At 39.8% G+C, this 18,615-nt stretch overlaps 3 protein-coding genes across 3 annotated transcripts; 2 read left to right on the forward strand and 1 right to left on the reverse strand.

Moving 5' to 3' along the window:
- Positions 1–325: 325 nt before the first annotated feature.
- zmp:0000000521 (spindlin-1) lies at positions 326–7,601 on the forward strand. Its single transcript, XM_012880920.3, has 5 exons — positions 326–482; positions 1,040–1,081; positions 3,451–3,698; positions 3,790–4,023; positions 5,816–7,601. Exons 2-5 carry the CDS (start codon positions 1,062–1,064, stop codon positions 6,019–6,021), a joined length of 708 nt encoding a protein of 235 aa, XP_012736374.1. The 5' UTR covers positions 326–482; positions 1,040–1,061; the 3' UTR covers positions 6,022–7,601.
- An 88-nt stretch (positions 7,602–7,689) lies between these two features.
- Positions 7,690–10,566, reverse strand: micos13 (mitochondrial contact site and cristae organizing system subunit 13). Its single transcript, XM_012880921.3, has 4 exons — positions 10,413–10,566; positions 9,877–10,033; positions 8,300–8,357; positions 7,690–8,157 (listed from the first exon to the last, which is right to left on the reverse strand). Exons 1-4 carry the CDS (start codon positions 10,439–10,441, stop codon positions 8,060–8,062), a joined length of 342 nt encoding a protein of 113 aa, XP_012736375.1. The 5' UTR covers positions 10,442–10,566; the 3' UTR covers positions 7,690–8,059.
- Positions 10,567–10,766: 200 nt separating this feature from the next.
- On the forward strand, positions 10,767–17,778 carry hsd11b1la (hydroxysteroid (11-beta) dehydrogenase 1-like a). Its single transcript, XM_012880913.3, has 6 exons — positions 10,767–11,006; positions 13,994–14,124; positions 16,484–16,687; positions 16,825–16,918; positions 17,214–17,379; positions 17,488–17,778. The coding sequence occupies exons 1-6, from the start codon at positions 10,922–10,924 to the stop codon at positions 17,669–17,671; spliced, it is 864 nt and encodes a 287-aa protein (XP_012736367.2). The 5' UTR covers positions 10,767–10,921; the 3' UTR covers positions 17,672–17,778.
- Positions 17,779–18,615: the final 837 nt, after the last annotated feature.

Genomic DNA, 18,615 nt, shown 5'->3' on the forward strand with positions numbered 1-18,615 from the left:
AGCTCTCTGTTCAGAACTTTCTACATTGTTAACTTTCTCACTTACTCGTCCATAATTCTTTAACAACTCTTAAACTGATTTATTCTTATTTTTTGTTGTTTAATGTACATGAATTATTTTTGCTTACATTATTATTATTTCGTTTTGACTCATTCTTATTTTTTAGTCTGGGAAAATACGAAATTTCGCTGCAATGCTGACAAAAGTGTGCTTATAAACTTCTTGTCCTATCGGTCTGCGCGTCTGCGTTGAAAGAAACATCAATACCCACAATTCCCCACGCGCTTGCTTACGTTCTTCCCTGCCGTCATGGTAACCCCAGGCTTGCTGGGAACTAGAGTCTCCTCCCCCCCGCGATCAACCAGCCAGAGCTAGCTCCAATTTTTCCATAGGTTTCGCAAGATCTCCCCGAGCGGGTTGGCGTGTGGCAAGATTTATCCGCCATACCAACCGAACAGTACTGACATGAAATCTGCTTAAAGGTAATTAAACTGTGTTCCACACGTAGACTACCGGCCGTAATTAACACCCATTCGCTGCTACTGCTGGTTAGCTTGTCAGTGAGACCGGTAGATATGGCTGACTGGACGCCTCCGCTTACCTTCAGTAACATCTGCATTGATAACGAGCGGCCGCACAGAGGTTGCGGCGTTTAGTTGAGGAGGGAAGCGAGGGCTGCTACAAGTGTGTTTACATATGCTTTCTGACGTCCCCCGTCACATTTATATGTCGATGTGTGAGCTGTTGATGTAAACATATCGCACCCGCAGGCATGTAATACTGACGTACGATGTAACTCATCTTTAGACGTGACCTCCATAGCTATGTCGCCCGAGTACATGCTCAGGAAGTTGCTCCATGTTACCTGCTCATTGGCGGGTGGAGGTGTCAGTCTGCGTAGTAGAGCAAGCTGCGACACCTCACAGTTTTTAATATGGAATTTTTTTTTCTTCACCTGTGTTTGACTGTTTGTTCTTCACCGGTATCATAAAACTAAACTCCCCTTTTTTTTGTCTTTTTATTTTGTCTTTTTAAATAGGAACCTTTGAACTTCCGGAGGCATGTCCAAGAAAAGGGGCAGGTACGTCAAAGTGAAACATTGAATAAACTACTATAAAATTGTAATAGTAACACATTTACAAAAAAGGGTAAAACGATATTGGCACCACATTATATATATATATATATATATATATATATATATATATATATATATATATATATATATATATATATATATATATATATATATATATAGGATATGATATCATAGATCTAATTAAATATATATTATATATCCTATATATAATATATCTATAGATATATATAGATACTAATATATTATCTGCGATATATATATATATATAGATCTATCTCTATATCATCTAACTCTATCTCTATATGATATATATATATATAAGATATATATATATATATATATATATAAATAGTGTGTGTGTGTTGTTCTAATTAATGTTTTGGCCTCTTTTTTTGTAAATTTGTGACTATTTTAATATTTTACTTATTGTTTTCTGTTTTTACTTATTTATGAAGAACCTAATAGAGGAAGAAAGTTCAAAATCAATCTATAAAGCAATATAAGAACACTGTGTGTGAAGTTGTGTTCTGAAGTTATGGGTGGGTGGATTAGGGGTCAGACAGCAATAAAACTCCACTTGAACATAAATCCATACTCAATCAATCACTTGCCGCTGGTTTTTTTTTGTTTTTTTTTTAAGTCTGACCAGTCCCATTTAAGTACCTTTTTATCAGTTTTTTTTCCCTCCAATGAAAGCCTTGTGATTTTTTTTTTTTTTTTCACAAGTGCATCTAGTCTGCCAGGGTGTGACTTTGATCGACAGGTATGATAAATTAATCTGATTGGATGAAGAACGACAGAAAGGGCTGATTTGCTATGGGCGCAGTGAGCATAGCCCAGAGGGGAATTTTTAAGTACCCAATTAGAGACCAGCATGAAGTCACATGGAACCGAAAGGTTACAGCAATACATAGACACTCATTTGTCTGGTGTCCCTCTGCATTGAAACATTAACATAAAGGAGGCCTACACAAAAACTAAATAAAAATAAAAAACCCAAAATGGAATAAAAAAGCTGGCTCATCAAAAGTCTGATTTTATTAAGAGAACAGATGGGTTGATTACTTTTTATGTTATGTTTATGTTTTCTGTGGGTTTGTCTCAATTGAGGGGCTGCAAGACGTATTTGTTGACCGATTACGTCACAGTGCAACGAAGGCTGGCCCAATTCACAAATCTTTCAAAATGTCTGTCCCAATTCAGGGGTGTACAGTTATTTCCAGTGGAGACAACGGCATTAACCTTTGGGCTCCATTAAGACCGTCATTAGGTACGGCATTTCTGCCTGGTTTGGTAACCTGTCTGTCCAAATGAAGGCCAAACTTACTTGTCTTACTCAAAGAGCTATGAACTTGATGGGAGTCAAGCAGCACCCCTCACTTCAGACCATCTTCAATGAAACAATAACCAGACAGGCCAAGAAAATTGTCTCAGACCCCACTCATATTCTTTATTCAGAGTATCGGTTCCTTCCTTCAGGTCGACGTCTTAGAGTCCCTGCCTGTAGACTGAACCGCTATACGAACTAATTTTTTCTGCTTTCCTTTGAAGCAATAAACATTATCAAACAGTAAATAGTGGTATAGGCAATGGTATCCAAAATTTTAAACCAAACTGACATGTTTCTTTTATGTTTTCCTTTATCTTATAACAGATTCTTTATAGAAGGCTCTTTATACATTTTTTTATTGTGAATGTAATGTAAGATGCTTCTTTATTTATTTATTATTTTTTTCCTATAATGGAATTTCTATAGTTGTGTTTTTATGTGTGAATGTAGTGTGACACATAGTTTGGACTATGTAGCAGCCAGAGTCTGTACCCAAGACAAATTTCCTTTGGGATGATAAAGTTCATCATCATCATCATATAGCACAAAGGGAACTTCAGTCAAATCATACAGATAGGACACTTTTTGACCAATCTTAGGAAACCCATCGAGTCTTGACAAGCAGCCTTCAATCGTCTTGAAAGAGCGTAGAGCCACGGTTACGGGCGTCTGCATTGTCCATGGTTTTGCAGCAATTCTGCAATTTCCTGCTTACTCTCTTTACGATTTTTTTATGGTATGCCTGATAAGATGTTGGAATTGACAAGAGTTGTGTCCTGCTGTAGAGAGTGTATCGTAACACACAGATTCAGATTCATAAATCTTAAGAGGTGACCTGAGGTATGCTTCTTATTTTTACACGCAGTAAAACAGCAGTGAGAAGCACCCCACCATTAGCGCTACTAGACTGCACCAATAAATCGGCTAGAGATCATGATCGTCCCGTTTTTCTTGCGTGTTCCTCTGTGAACCGTGATCAGCACGTCAAAAACTGCCTGTCCCTGTCCGTGTTGTTTATCAGAAAGCGGAGCAGTGGGGAGCTGAGTGACGCGGTAACCCCGGACCCCAACTCCATCCTGGGCCTGCGCATCCAGCATAACTGGCGGGAGAAGGGGAACCAAAGCAAGTGGAAGGGAACGGTGCTGGACAGGCTCAGCGTGAATCCCTCCCTCTTCATGGTGAAGTACGACGGCTTCGACTGCGTCTATGGCATCGAGCTGTTCAGGGACGAGAGAGTGTCCAACCTGCAAGTCCTGTCCGAGAACATCGGTGAGTCGGCGTCCACGCCCACTGGTGTTTGCGAGGTCCACTCGGGCATTTTCATTGATTTCCTGCAACCCGTCTGCTTGTGCCTCTGCAGTGAACAACAAAGTGAAGATCCCAGCAGGGGCGGAGGAACTCGTCGGCAAAGCAGTGGAGCATTTGTTTGAAAAGGAAGATGGAGAGAAGAATGAGTGGAGAGGCATGGTCCTCTCCCGAGCTCCAGTCATGACAAACTGGTATTATATAACTTATGAAAAGGACCCAGTTCTCTATATGTACCAGCTGTGGGATGACTACGCAGACGGAGACCTCAGGATTCTGCCTGAAGCAGGTACTGCTAATTTGCGACTAGAATATGCCGGTTTATGCTCGGATAAAGCTTTATTAAGTGTTTTCCTTGAGGGTTTTAGAAATGGGAAGAAGGAACAAGTTCAGCAAATGTCACAGATACTTTAGTTTGTCTCAGTGTTCATTAGCAGAGTAAAGAAGAAGACGTCTCTTAGATTTTGTGGTTTAAAGGGATGAAACCAACAAGACTGATGGAGTACCTGGTTGATTTCCAGCATATGAGTTTGCAGTTTGAGTTTGTATGCTTTAATGATGAATTGGTCATTTTTATGTAGTGCTAACCTTATCAGTTTGTCCCTATCAAATGCAGAAAGATATTTCATCTTTTTATTGCGCTAAAGCTGATTACACCCATTTACTACATCCCTAAGGTCCTGACAGGGTTGCATGTGATAACAGAAATATTACTTTGGATGTCTGAGAGCTTACCCAGCTTTCCACCATGTTATACAGATAAACATTTTTTTTAAAAATGATAGCATGAGACTGTCTGAATACAGCAGGAAATCATTCAGGGTATTCACTGTGGGTTAAGCTTGTGTGCGCGCTCCTGCTTCACATTCAACCCGCGTGTCCCTTCTCTTTTGGATTCTGTCCATCCGTCCAGGTCCAAAGATTTTTGTATTAAGAGTGTCAATCTAAATACAAAAATAGATGGAGATTCCAAAACTTGGACTTTTTGCTCTATTCCCTTTCCAAACTGTGTTTCCACTGGATATTCCATCATGTCCTGCTTGTGATGCCCTACACCCAGTTACATTTTTGCACTTCTTCCTGGGAGCAATCGACTACCACATGAATTTCATATGTAACTCTAACCTGTAGAAAAGTCAGGATCCAGATGCTTATTCTACAGAAAACATGAAATTCCAATAATAACATTAAAGCCTGCAAAGATCATGGGTATTAGAATTAACCCCTAAGTCCTTACATTTTTCTAGGGTCTTTGGCATGTTGATTAAAAAAAATGAAACAACTCTGGGACAGGTGGGAGGATAACATTATTAGCCCCACATTTTTCCAAGTCCTTTTTACACGTAGACTGGAATTTTCATTATCGTGGTTATACGCATATTTTATTCAGTAGATTTACAAACAAAAACAAACTTATTTAAGAAACAGAAATGACCAGGATTACTATTATTTGCTCTCCTAGGAACGGACTTGTTTTTATTGTGCCACAGACACAATCATTGTTTAATGATGTGCTTTGTAAAAATCTAGTTAAAACGGAGGGCTACCTCTAAATATAGTATTGGGTTGGAGACCCTCGCCGTTGCAGCTGTACCTAAGGTTTAAACACATGGCTGCTAAACTGGATTTTGAGGTGGATGAGAAACCATCTTCCTGGATATCTGAGTCCAGGGGACCTTTCTGTTTCAGTTTCCAAAAATTACGACTTCTGAGTAAAAATCAGATGCGACCAAACTGAATCCCTGATCAAAACATACAGTTAAACCACATAAAAACCTATGAACCAAAAAAGTTCAAGTCCCGTGGGATAACTGAAAACTAAGTTATTTTACTGTTAGTTTGATGCAGATAACTTAAATTGTCTCAGTGTGTTGGTACTTGAAATCCTTAGTATTAATGGAGGAGGTAAAACATTTGACACTCGTGCCTTTTGACCCGACCGGGTTGATATGACAAAATGCCACCTTTGAACAGTATGTCGAAAACCTTTGTAACGTTGTCACAATACTATAAAGGTGAAGTTTGTGGTCTTATCTGTACATTTACTGCACGCGTTGTAATATTTCACTCTGCTCCTCCAGAGAACAAGCACCTGTTGCCCGCGGACAGAAAGCCGGGAGAAGAGACGGAAAGTCTGGTGGGGAAACAAGTGGAGTACGTTACCGACAAGGGAGTGAAGAGAACAGGCCTGGTCATCTACCAGGTCCCAGCCAAGCCCTCAGTGTACTATATCAAATATGACGATGACTTTCATATTCATGTCTATGACCTGGTCAAAACCCCCTAGACATAGTGGACGCTTTTATTTTTGTCTTAAGCCCCCTCTTTTTTTTTTTTTTTTCCATCTGCTTTTGTTCTGCTCATTAAGTTATTCAAAGCCATGAAGCGTGGAGGAGAGCTGACCTGCTTTATTTGTTAACAAGCCTGTGCAATATTCATTTCTATGCGTAGCAGAACAGTAGCGCTGCTATGGTTGTTTTTTTGTTTCGATTTTTTTTTTTTTTTCAAAGGGGTGACTGTCTTATTGTATAAATTTACCCATGGACAGTACAGGATTGGGCTGTCGTCGCCTGTGCAGGTATCTTTACGTCGGTGCCATCGATCACTCTGTCAAGTGGTTCTGACTTTGAAAGCTGAGCAAGATGTCTTATAGTTGCACTTTTTTCAGGTCGTTCTTTTAAACTTGTTACACAAAAAGTGTCTGTAGTCAAAGCTTTAATTTGCTGTTCGTACCAGAAGACATCAGTGGGAAACAGCCTTGCAGAGGCACCTTTATTTGTCCCATATACTGCTAAATGCCAATATTCCCTTGCTCCATTGCACTCTTATCTAGCATCGCAACGTTTCTAGTTGTGCTGTATTCACTGGCTGCAGACTACATTATGTGAGTACAGCCAGGCTTTTTTTTTTCGTTGATGTTGTGCAGGAAGGTTTTAAATATGCTTTAAATCCTAATAAAGCACTTTTGATGTTGCAAGGGAGATGCTAAAATAGTCTAATTTAAAACGCACAGTGATAAAGTGCCTTCATACAGGTCACAATTTGGCAATACTATACTTACCATCTCTCTGAACTGCTAAATGCTATTTTGTTAAGCTTAAAGGACAAACGGCTTGAGGAAAGCTCTGGATCAGTTTGCAATCCTGACATTTAGCTCTTTGGTCGTAAAAAACGTATTCTTCAAATGTAACCTGCTTTATCGTTGCTGTTGTGAGCTCACCGTTGATGTTGTGTGCAGCACTTTACCATATAAAGTTTACGTGGTTAGGTTGTAGTATGGTATTATACTTTCCGCTAAATGTTCTGAAGAAACAGTACGCATGAAGGAAAGAAAAAAATCTATAACGCTGCAATACGTTCAGATGACAGTATTTAATCTGTAATATTTGTGTATAATTCCCTATATTTTTTTCTTTGAGGTAATCGGCTAAAACAATGTATAAGTATCTATCTCTGATTTTAGTTTTTTTTTTAAAAGGGGCTTATAGTCTTCAAAGACATGCTTGCAGAGCAGGTTTTCATCCACTTTTAATTCTTGAAACTGAGCTTTATGTATCCTTTCGATAACTTTGCGTTTGGGTCAAAACTCTGGTTGCATCCCCTGAACAGTGCCTGCGAGTTTTTGAAACGTCTCCATATAGGCTGGGAATGACCATGTATTGCTAGGTTCAATTCTGTTGTTGCATTTGACTAAAAAAAAAAAAAAACACACACTATGCATCACTGTTGGCTGTGCTGTAGTGTTTGTTGTGCAACCTCAAGTCATAAATAACTGCTTTAAGTTTTCTCCTCTGGTTCTGAAGTTGTAGCAGAATCCAAACGACGGTTCATGTCATCGTTCTGTTGTAATAAAGAGTTTTGCACATCTGTTGTGTTCTTCTTTTACCCCCCACAGCGCTGGAATCTGACTGCTGCAAATAAGACTGGACTCAACAAATGAAACTGAAGCTGCAGATTGTTTTAGATTTGGTGTTATTGCCAGAATATAGTGAAACTGGATATATACATCATATACTCTCTTTGATACATTATTTGGAACAGGTTGATTGAAGGGGGTACACAACTGTACTGAGCATCAGTGGCGGTTTAACGTGCAATTTTCAATTTAAAAACATTTTTTTTTACTTCCCTGCTTTATTTACAACTTCCACAAAATGCCACTTTAAATTAAATTCAGCACTTCTTCAGTCAGCGCTTTCCTTTCATGTCTTCTTTTCTGGAGGGGAGTGGGGGTGGGTGGGGGCATTACTTCTGGAGGAGTACTGTCGGTTCTCAAGTGCAAAAGTCAAACATTAACAAGGTGAAGTGAAGCAGGGAGGTTCTGTTCACTTGATGAGGTCTTTCACGTACTGCAGTCCCTGATTTGTATATTCAGATGCTCTCGTCGGGGCCTCTGAAAGGCTAGAAATTGTCCACCGCACTCCTGTAATAGACGGGAAACGGGTACAAGGTTTTAACCAATCACACTGACATCACTCAACGCTATATAATAAACTCCATCAATAATACAAGCACTCTCATAAGCTCAAACTCGTGACCTTTGTGGCATCCTGCTCAGTTCTTACCAGCGTTCCATGAATTAACCGGGGAGAACTCAATCTTAGGCATGGTTGGTAGCTGAGCCTAAGGACAGAGGAGAGGGGGAAAGATGTTAGATCCCAGATTTCATGCTCCACTAAATAGTGGGTTTTAGTGTATCAATCAATTTATCCCAATTATGAAATCTGCCAGAAATCTTTCAGAAGATAACATTAGGGTTACCAAGACAAAAAAATAAATGCACTGCCCTGAGATCTCAACTGTGTTAAACACATATAGGCAACTTTCAGCAAGGAACCTGGCTGTTTTTTTTGGCCCTATGGAGGCAGAAAAGACTTTAATGCAGCTACCTGACCTGAGCAGATAGCTTGACAAATAATCTAGATAATATTAGTCTGTTCTACTCAAAAAAGACAACCTTGCCCAAAAGCGGATTTACTTAGAACTGCTACTAAATTTACTAAGAGGTTTATTTTCTTATGTTTTTGTTCTTTCTACAACACTCTGAAATTTTGCTCTGTACCTTTTAAAATTTAGAAATAAGTTCAGTACATCCTTTAAAACGATCTGCTGCTGTGGCTGACATTCACTACCTACTTGCCACTGAAATAGAGTTGAATCCTTTACTTTTTATACGTCTTCAGCTAAAAGCAGATGATTGGTAAATCCTTCTCACGAAGGCCTAAAATAGCCATCTGATTAAAAAGGAAAACGGCTGTCGTCATACTTTGTTCCTCTCTCTCTCAGTCTATGAAATTTGTTTAAAAAACTCTCTCTCTCTCTCTATTCAACATGGATCAAGTTGCTAAAAATCTTTGCATTAACATTACTAATATACCACCCGTACTTGGACAGTATGAAATTCTGAAGTATAGAATCAAATTACTAGTTTCATGGCATTTTTTTTAACCAACATATATCTCGTCTCCTGCTTGAATACTTGAACTTATAACAATATTACTCAATACTACTTGTTTATATATATATATATATATATATATATATATATATATATATATATATATAAACAAACCAGTAGATCTGATTGTCTTGGTTTTGATAGAACAAATTCAGAAAATAAACAGCTGCAGTAGTAGCAGCAGTTTTCATGTACAGAACAGTGTCCCTCGTTGCCATTAAGCTCTTCAGAGCAACACTGGGAGTATAAGAAGCTGATTTTAGCAGGATAATCTACTGAGATAAAGCATGCAGTCGGGTGCTTAACATGCCACTCTAAGCTTGCCAAATGTAGCTTCGACAAAGTGTTACCTTAATTAGGATAATGGGTGTGGGTTTTCTTTGGACTGTACGTGCCTCTCTTCAGTTAGCTAGCCGACCAGCAATGTACAGCAACAAATTGGGGAAAGCCAGCTCTGCATTGCTCAATACTCCATACAGTCAGAGACAACTTTAGTCACTCTGGCACCAAATCTGGCTTATTATTATAATTATTATTAAAATAATAAGGACTTTAAGCTGTAGAAAAGGTTTGATGAAAAGGAGGAATTTTTAAACCTTCATTTTATACCTTGACACCAACAACCAGCAGTGTCAAGTCTCTACTAAGAGTCATTGGCCAAATAAGCAATTTAAGCATCAGTACCTCCAGACCAAAGTACTTCATCCAGTCTTGTAAGGCGGGTGGCACAGCTGCTTTGGCCTTCTCCAGGGCCTCAGAGCCCTGCTCACTGCTCCCCAGCAGACCAGAGTCACAGGCGACGTAAACCGCTCCCCCTGCAATGGTCACCTTGGTGGCAAGTCTGCGAACGAAGGGATGAAGGCAGCCATACTGTGAGCAAAAATGGGAACTTTCCACATTGAAACAAACTTTAAAAAATAAAAAAAACACAAGACATAATGCTTGACACATTGCACCAGTTAAGGTTATCTCTATGGCAGTACCTTAGCAGTCCGTATTCGTTTTATCAAACGTCCCAATATATAAATATCCGAATAAAACTGCTAGAACAGTAAAATAATGAGCAATTTCAAACGGCGAAGAGTTGGAAAGGGAGCACTGGAACGCTCATTGACACTCTCACTGTTAGCTTCGGCGAGCTAGCTGGCTAATTGGGCACTTAGCATATCAAACCACCGAGCTTTGAATGAAAAACCTCGAGTTATAAGAAAAATACTAACTTCACTAGGGGCCAGATCCTTGCGGCCATCGTCCACAGCTTTATGGTTTCCCTTTACGAGCTGTTTCCGTAAACAATGCCGGGAGAACACTAGCTAGTCAGGAGCAGTGAAGGGCAAGCGCTGCCTGCTCTCTGTCTTTAGGTGCTTTGTCAATAAAGTTGCAGCGCTATTTCAGAGCGGCAGATTCGTCAGTTTTTTTTATTACTATTCGTTTAGCTGGTTCAAATTTGAAAATTCACGACTTCAACATTATCCATTTAAAAAATAATAATAATATTACGTTACAAATGTTTTTAATATTTTGGCCAGACGAGAAAGGGTGTGGTTTGAATAAAAGGAAAAAAAAACTACTCTAATGCGAGATGGAGAGAGAAAGAGAAAGGCGGAGGGGTGTGTGGGGAGACTATTACATAACTTGCACCTCCTATAACTGATATTGTGAAAGTCTCGCCATGTTTATATAAACTCTGGTGAAAGGACTTGCCTTGAGCTTGCACCAAGTTGACAAAATGGGCACATTTGTTAAAATTTTGATTGCGAGTGTTTTAGTTGCATATTTTGCTATGAAGTGGACTGGACCCAGTTTTGACCCAGGTATGTTAAACTTTATGGCTTCTTTTCTAGATGTCCGCAATATTAAAGCTTGAGCTGCAGCTGTATTATGACGTTGCCAGGGTTGATGATGGAAGTCGTTAGACCTAGACCGCATTACATCCTCGCTTCTAATAATTAGGTTTTCCAATCACGTTAGCTGTTGTTTATGATATTGAAGTAAATAAACTGATATGCTGATAACTGATATCAATAGAACACTGGGAACTGCAGTATGACAAATCAGATTTCCCCCCCCCCCCCCACTATATCTATGAAAATGCAAACCATGCTGTTTTGGTGTTTAAGGAAGCATTGCGCAAGTCTCAGAATCTACAGGGATTTTTCATATGTGCCATGCTGCGTTTATATGCAAGTGATCAAGATATGGATATCCTTCTTTAAAAAACAGTAACAAAGGATATTGAGTGACAAAAATGTAAACGTTATTAGGTCAATATTAAAAAGTATTAGGTCTACATACTAATATTGTATTGATCCATTTTTAGAAGATTACATGTCCATAGGGCTGCCAGATTAATGTATTTTTTTCATGTATTTTTTATGAAGAATACATTTTTGTTAAATCTAGATTTTAGTTTTTAATTATTATTATTATTTGGCAATGCTCTGGGCCTCCATGAAACTTTTTTTTTTACCCTAAGTTGAGACATTTTTTTTTTTTTTTTTAAGTTAGTTTGAAGTTACACAAGTGCAGTGAAGCATGTCCTTAGATTTATACTCATAACAAGCTCATTGTCTAATACCACTGTAATATCATTTTCTGTAATTTTTCATTCATTCATTCACAATGGCAGCGCCTACTATCTTGATTTATAAGTATGTTTCACAGCTTATATTTAGTTGCACTTGAAATTCAGATCAAGTTATAAATAAATTATTTTATGTAATTTCTTTTTGTGAATGGAAGGGTGATTAATCGGATTTAGTACAATAAAACTGGAGATTTCATTTTTAAGGCACATTGTCTATTTGTGTACTAATTTATGCATGGTGTCAGTGTAGTTATATTTTTCAGGATTTGAGATTTTAATTAACCTTCAAGTACTTACAACCCAGTTTTTAATGCATCATATGTGCAAAACTTAGGTCAATAGTGTGCTCAAATAAATTTGCCCAGATTTTATTTTGCATGTCTACATAATGTCAAGCGTTAAGTTGAAACTGAGAGTTCCCGCTGAACAGTTAGGGCAGTGCATAAGACAGTGCCCTTAAAAAAAATAAAAAAATAAAGCCTTTGGTCAGCTGTCATGATGTTTTTGCTCTGCTGAGCAACAAAGAAAGGGTTTCAGTGGAAGCAATAACAGCATGTATCATTATAAGGGCACAGTGTCATGCAGAAAATTATATTCTAGCAAAACATCCTTTTTCATAATTAGTAGGTCAAGCAGAGCTGCTGGATACTAGCCCTTGAAGACTAGAGTCTGAGACCCCCGATGTAAAGCATCCGACACATCCTGTTTGAATCTTTAAAGATTAGTCATTTATGGTCCAGTTTGCAGCACCATGGTTTTTCAAGGTTTTTGGAACTGCACAACAAATCCTATCTTGTGGTTTCTTTAATTTATAGTCCATAAATGAAATGCCTAAGCTCTGGGGTGTTCTGCCCTTCAGCGCCACCATTTCTCCACTTGTTTCCATGCACTGCCAGTCAGCTTGCTGAAACAAAGCTACTACTTTCCCCAGCTTACAAGAAGGACATTTCTGGCTCTTTAGTAATATATCTGGTCAAAAAGTTTAAAGTGTAGAAATTACAAATTACAAATTACAAAGTCAAAGTGTAGATTTGGCATGCAATGATTGCCGTGTCTGTAAAGCAGTCTTCTCCAGGCCGGTTACCTATGCAGATACCCTAACTAATAATCTGGCTACTATTACTTGTGTTATTCTATAATGGGCAGAATGGCAAAAGTGAGCAACATTCTACACAAGAAGCACATTAAAACCTACCACTAAAGGTGTTTATTCTTTATTTTTGCTATAAAAATTCAAATATGCGTTTTTTTTATTGAGTTAAAAGAATTAGATCACATTTGTTTCAAATTACAGGGATATCTTTAAACTGTGTTTTTGTTACTTAAGATAATGGGGGGTTCGTGGCCGAGTGGTTAGAGCAGGGCGCTTGCACTCAGATGAGGATGCAAGTACCCGGTTTTCGATCACAAAACCTTTGTCATTGTTGGGATACCTTCTGTATGATGTTGAGCATCAGTCACATAATGAGTGTTTTAAAAAAAGCAACATTTGTTCCATTTAACTACTTGCATATGAACTGCGCAAACCCAATCATTCAACTGTTTTGATGTTCAGATACTGAAAATGCCTTCCATTTTGTCCCCGAACAAAAATAATCAGAGTAAAAATAATGATTATTATTAGCTTTTCATGATTGCTTTGGGATATCCTGGAGTGGAATCCCAAACTGAGCAAATGACTGCAGAAAATCCGTTTTCCACAAGTGACTAAACAGCTTTACAAGAGAGATAATACAGCATTCATCCAGCCCACAAGGACAAACTGTGCTCTAGATTACACACAAAGATTCACTTGATTTATCAGCAGTTAACAGCACAGTGTCCATATCTTTGGGTGTAGTTTGTAATGTTTTAAGCAACGGATAATCCCGAGGTCAAGACAGAGGTTTTTGTACACTGAGTCCTTTGAGCAGCACCGATTTCCTTCGGCGTGAAACAACCTGTGAGGGAACTTTGATTGGGTTCACGTTTATGGCGAGTGCCATAAAAGATAAGCGGAGTATTCCAAGCGAAATACTGTTGCAGAGTCAGATAACTTTACATGAATGGCAGAAATATGCACTCAAGTGAACTACCTTCCCTGTGAGCTGTACATTGTTGCAGGAAATCTGTGTTGGGACCTATATGTTTACAACAAATAGAAATTATGACCATTTGTTTGCATATTTCTAATTTGTATTATATGCTGTATTAAATGTGCTGACTTTGTCTTAGAATCTCTAAAAGGTGCCAGGGTGCTGGTCACAGGAGCCAGTACAGGCATTGGTGAACAAATGGCATATCATTATGCCCGCTTTGGAGCCCAGATTGTTATCACGGCAAGGAGGGAGAAGGTTTTACAGCAGGTCAGTTTTACTCAACTTTTTTTCATTCAGTCTTTTGGAACTGTGTCGGTTGTGTCAAACAGGTTGTAATATACACTCACCGGCCACTTTATTAGGTACCCCATGCTAGTAACTGGTTGGACCCCCTTTTGCCTTCAGAACTGCCTCAATTCTTCGTGGCATAGATTCAACAAGGTGCTGGAAGCATTCCTCAGGGAGTTTGGTCCATATTGACATGATGGCATCACACAGTTGCCGCAGATTTGTCGGCTGCACATCCATGATGCGAATCTCCCGTTCCACCACATCCCAAAGATGCTCTATTGGATTGAGACCTGGTGACTGTGGAGGCCATTTGAGTACAGCAAACTCATTGTCATGTTCAAGAAACCAGTCTGAGATGATTCCAGCTTTATGACATGGCGCATTATCCTGCTGGAAGCAGCCATCAGAAGTTGGGTACATTGTGGTCATAAAGGGATGGACATGGTCAGCAACAATACTCAGGTAGGCTGTGGCGTTGCAACGATGCTCAATTGGTACCAAGGGGCCCAAAGAGTGCCAAGAAAATATTCCCCACACCATGACACCACCACCACCAGCCTGAACCGTTGATACAAGGCAGGATGGATCCATGCTTTCATGTTGTAGACGCCAAATTCTGACCCTACCATCCGACTGTCGCAGCAGAAATCGAGACTCATCAGACCAGGCAACGTTTTTCCAATCTTCTATTGTCCAATTTCGATGAGCTTGTGCAAATTGTAGCCTCAGTTTCCTGTTCTTAGCTGAAAGGAGTAGCACCCGATGTGGTCTTCTGCTGCTGTAGCCCATCTGCCTCAAAGTTCGACGTACTGTGCATTCAGAGATGCTCTTCTGCAGACCTTGGTTGTAACGGGTGGTTATCTGAGTCACTGTTGCCCTTCTATCAGCTCGAACCACTCTGGCCATTCTCCTCTGACCTCTGGCATCAACAAGGCATTTCCCCCACAGAACCGCCGCTCACTGGATGTTTTTTATTTTTCGGACCATTCTCTGTAAACCCTAGAGATGGTTGTGCGTGAAAATCCCAGTAGATTAGCAGTTTCTGAAATACTCAGACCAGCCCTTCTGGCACCAACAATCATGCCACGTTCAAAGTCACTCAATTCCCCATACTGATGCTCGGTTTGAACTGCAGGAGATTCTCTTGACCATGTCTACATGCCTAAATGCACTGAGTTGCCGCCATGTGAGTGGCTGCTTAGAAATTAAGTGTTAACGAGCAGTTGGACAGGTGTACCTAATAAAGTGGCCGGTGAGTGTATAGTGCCAGCTGGCATGTACAGGTTGCAGGCTTAATTTGGACTGGGTGTAAAGGCAAAGAGCCAAATCACACTGTTGCCACACCGTGACCGTATCGACCTAACATAGATTCAAGAACAGGGCCACGTCTACACTCTAAAACTACAAATCTAATCAGTAAGCAAGTCTCTCTTTCCAGCATAGCTTGCTTATTCAGCGCAGATTAGCTCTTGCTCTTAAGCCTTTTCTCCCTCTCTTTGCGCCTTATTCGTTGAGATCATTCCCACCCCTTCTCCTCCTACTCGTTCTCACTCTGTTGTAGCCCGTATCTTTACATCCCTACTCCCTTTCAACCTTTACATTTATCATTGTTATTCCTTCAATCACATCCTATCTCAACCCAAATGTCCTCATTCAGCTTTTTCATTCCCACTCCTCTTTATTCCGACTTCTGTACCCCTTCCCATCGCAAACATTAGCCAACACCTTCCTCGTCCCTCATAACTACTACTTCTAATTTTAAGTATTCTCCCTCATCTTCTACATCTGTATCCTTCTACATCTTACACCGCGTCCTGCGTTTGCTTCTTAGCTTTTTCATCCATCATTGCTACGCCTTCTAATCTCACTGATTCACCCTCGTCTTCCCAATTTTCACCCCTTTTCGTTTCCTTTCCCTTCCTGATCATCTTTCTTCGGGTTTCTCATCCATTATTGCAACCACTTTGTAATCACTTATCCCTTGTTCTCAACCCTTTTTGTTTCCACTCATCATCGATTAATCTCCTCATCCTGACTCTTTTTCATTTCTCATCTCATTCGTCCTCCTAAAATATCTTCATTTATCATTACTACTGATTTTATTTCCTCTTATCCTCCCTAAGTTTCCTCATTTCTACCAATTTTAATCTTCCTACTCAACTTTGTCACCTGTCCTTGCTATCCCTTAACATCACATTCATTTAGCTCAGTTTTAGTCTGCTTGTCTGTAAGACACCAAATCACAACTAAAATCACTCCAATGACCTCCATTCAACTATTTTTTCAGCAGTTCTGATAAACTGTTTCATCAAACTTTACTCCTTGTGGTTCATAGGTAGCTGAGAAGTGTCTGAGTCTGGGAGCCCAGCGGGCTCTTTACATAGCAGCGGATATGGCCAGTGAGTCTGACCCAGACAAAGTGGTCAATTTTGCTCTGGAGAAACTGGGAGGGTTGGACTACCTGGTTCTCAACCATATTGGCCCGTCTCCCTTTGCCATGTGGGAGGGAGATGTGGAACATACCAGGTGGTTAATGAAGGTAATGGATCATTTTGACAGTCTCTCGGCACAAAAAATCAACAGAATGCCCTAATGTTTCTCTGGATGTGTGTGTGTGTGTGTGTGTGTGTGTGTGTGTGTGTGTGTGTGTGTGTGTGTGTGTGTGTGTTTTTAAAGGTCAATTTCTTTAGCTATGTTCAGATGGCCTGGAGAGCTTTGCCCCATCTTGAGCAAAGTAAAGGATCTTTGGTGGTTGTTTCATCACTTTTAGGTAAGCATCCCTCAATACTTGTTTTCACTCCTGAAGGTAGTAAGTTATGACATACAACATATGATACATATACACGTACGATAAAAGTATTACTTATTTTTTCCTTAATCACTGCCTAAGTCACAAAATATAATTATTTCTGACCCTTGCAAGCTTTCTAAAATTATTTTTTTAGTTTGTATTTACAAAGTCATATGGTAATTTATGCTTAAATTGAACATTTATAGCTATTTTATTAACTCGAGCGCTTGAGAAACCTCTGTGATGTACTGGGACATTTGTCTTTGGTTTGCAGCTAAAATGACAAGCCCCTTCACGCTACCGTACACCTCAACAAAATTTGCCTTAAACGGATTCTTTGGGTCCCTTCATCATGAACTGGCCATGAAAAGGAGCAATGTGTCAATCTCAATATGCACACTGGGACTTATTGATACGGATTCGGCTATGGAGAAAGTCAGGTTTGTCAAATATGTAAAGTTACTGTATGCACAAAGGATTGTGAAACAAATATTAGTTGCACCTCAGTTGTTTTCTTTAGTAACGTACACTTTTTTTTTTAATGTCAGGGGCGTCACAGACGTACCAGCCTATCCTGCCACAGAAGCTGCATTAAGTATCATCATCGCAGGAGCAACAAGACAGCTGGACCTTTACTACCCCTGGTTCACATACGCTGTGACTCTATTCAAAGACATGTTTCCTTCGACAACAAACTTCTTCATTCAGAACTCCTACAACTACATTCCATAAGGATTATTCGTCTGCAGCATTAATGCTATCACAGACATGTAGACAAATTCATGTGTTTCATTTCGTGTCCGTATGGCAATGTCTGGGGGAAGCATTACAATAGGATAAATCAGAAAGCGACCCACGTTATAAGGACATAAGGAGGTGTCATGTTTCTGGCTCAGGTATCTGTCTGCTCCTCCACGCTCCTCCCTCTGCACCTTGAAATCAGTGTGAGACACTGCACCGCTCATCCATCTTCCCCAGCAGCACAGTTAAGCTTATTTCATTCACCTGTTGACCTGCCTTTGTATGCTGAGTTCCCACCACATCATGTTGCTAGATGATTCTGACAAGGAGAACATAATAGTCAGCCATGCATGGTGTTTTGGTTTACGCTGGCTCCTTGGGGATGAAAGGAAACCCTCCTCTGTCATCCGTCGGAGGCTACCATCACACTGCAGGTCTTCATGCTCGATTGTGATGTTTTTCTGAAATCGGATTTTTCTGGGGTGGCTGTTCATAGTAGTATTAAATGCGATCGCCATCATACTGCTGTCAAGACCGCAAGCACAGATGGAAGAAGGAGACGTCACAGAGCAGCGCACTGTTTACCGAAGTAATGGGGAATGTAATCGTTTCTAGAAGAATTCAATGACGTTCCGTTTAAAGCGCAGATACCGGCTGGCATCTCCTTGTTCTTATTACAAAGCTGTTGGGAAAGCAATGGGAGACGACAATATTAACACCACATCATATCAAGACAAAGTAAGGCAGGAAGAAAGCAGCAAAGCTATTACCAACGGTCTTTATGGAGCGCTGATTGCTACTACTGTGTGTGAGTTTGTAGCGAGAGCTAGGACAGTGACGTAAAAGACGCATGAAATGTGACCGTTCAGAGTGCAGACGTTTTGAAAAATATCCGATACGTATCCGAATTAGTACCACAAATGGCACAAATCAGA

Source organism: Fundulus heteroclitus, chromosome 9 (genome assembly GCF_011125445.2).
Source record: "Fundulus heteroclitus isolate FHET01 chromosome 9, MU-UCD_Fhet_4.1, whole genome shotgun sequence".
NCBI classification, from domain to species: Eukaryota; Metazoa; Chordata; class Actinopteri; order Cyprinodontiformes; family Fundulidae; genus Fundulus; species Fundulus heteroclitus.

What these genes read in the sequence shown, in the direction of transcription:
- zmp:0000000521 (XM_012880920.3), top strand. Translation starts at nt 1,062, where the DNA reads ATGTCCAAGAAAAGGGGCAG. An exon ending in ATGTCCAAGAAAAGGGGCAG is followed by an intron (nt 1,082 to 3,450) that starts GTACGTCAAAGT and finishes GTTGTTTATCAG; the next exon opens with AAAGCGGAGCAGTGGGGAGC. An exon ending in AGTCCTGTCCGAGAACATCG is followed by an intron (nt 3,699 to 3,789) that starts GTGAGTCGGCGT and finishes GTGCCTCTGCAG; the next exon opens with TGAACAACAAAGTGAAGATC.
- micos13 (XM_012880921.3), bottom strand. Translation starts at nt 10,441, where the DNA reads ATGGCCGCAAGGATCTGGCCCCTAGTGAA. An exon ending in TGAAGTACTTTGGTCTGGAG is followed by an intron (nt 8,358 to 9,876) that starts GTACTGATGCTT and finishes CTCTGTCCTTAG; the next exon opens with GCTCAGCTACCAACCATGCC. An exon ending in GGTTAATTCATGGAACGCTG is followed by an intron (nt 8,158 to 8,299) that starts GTAAGAACTGAG and finishes CGTCTATTACAG; the next exon opens with GAGTGCGGTGGACAATTTCT.
- hsd11b1la (XM_012880913.3), top strand. Translation starts at nt 10,922, where the DNA reads ATGGGCACATTTGTTAAAATTTTGATTGCGAGTGTTTTAGTTGCATAT. An exon ending in GGTTGTTTCATCACTTTTAG is followed by an intron (nt 16,919 to 17,213) that starts GTAAGCATCCCT and finishes TTTGGTTTGCAG; the next exon opens with CTAAAATGACAAGCCCCTTC. An exon ending in TCGGCTATGGAGAAAGTCAG is followed by an intron (nt 17,380 to 17,487) that starts GTTTGTCAAATA and finishes TTTTAATGTCAG; the next exon opens with GGGCGTCACAGACGTACCAG.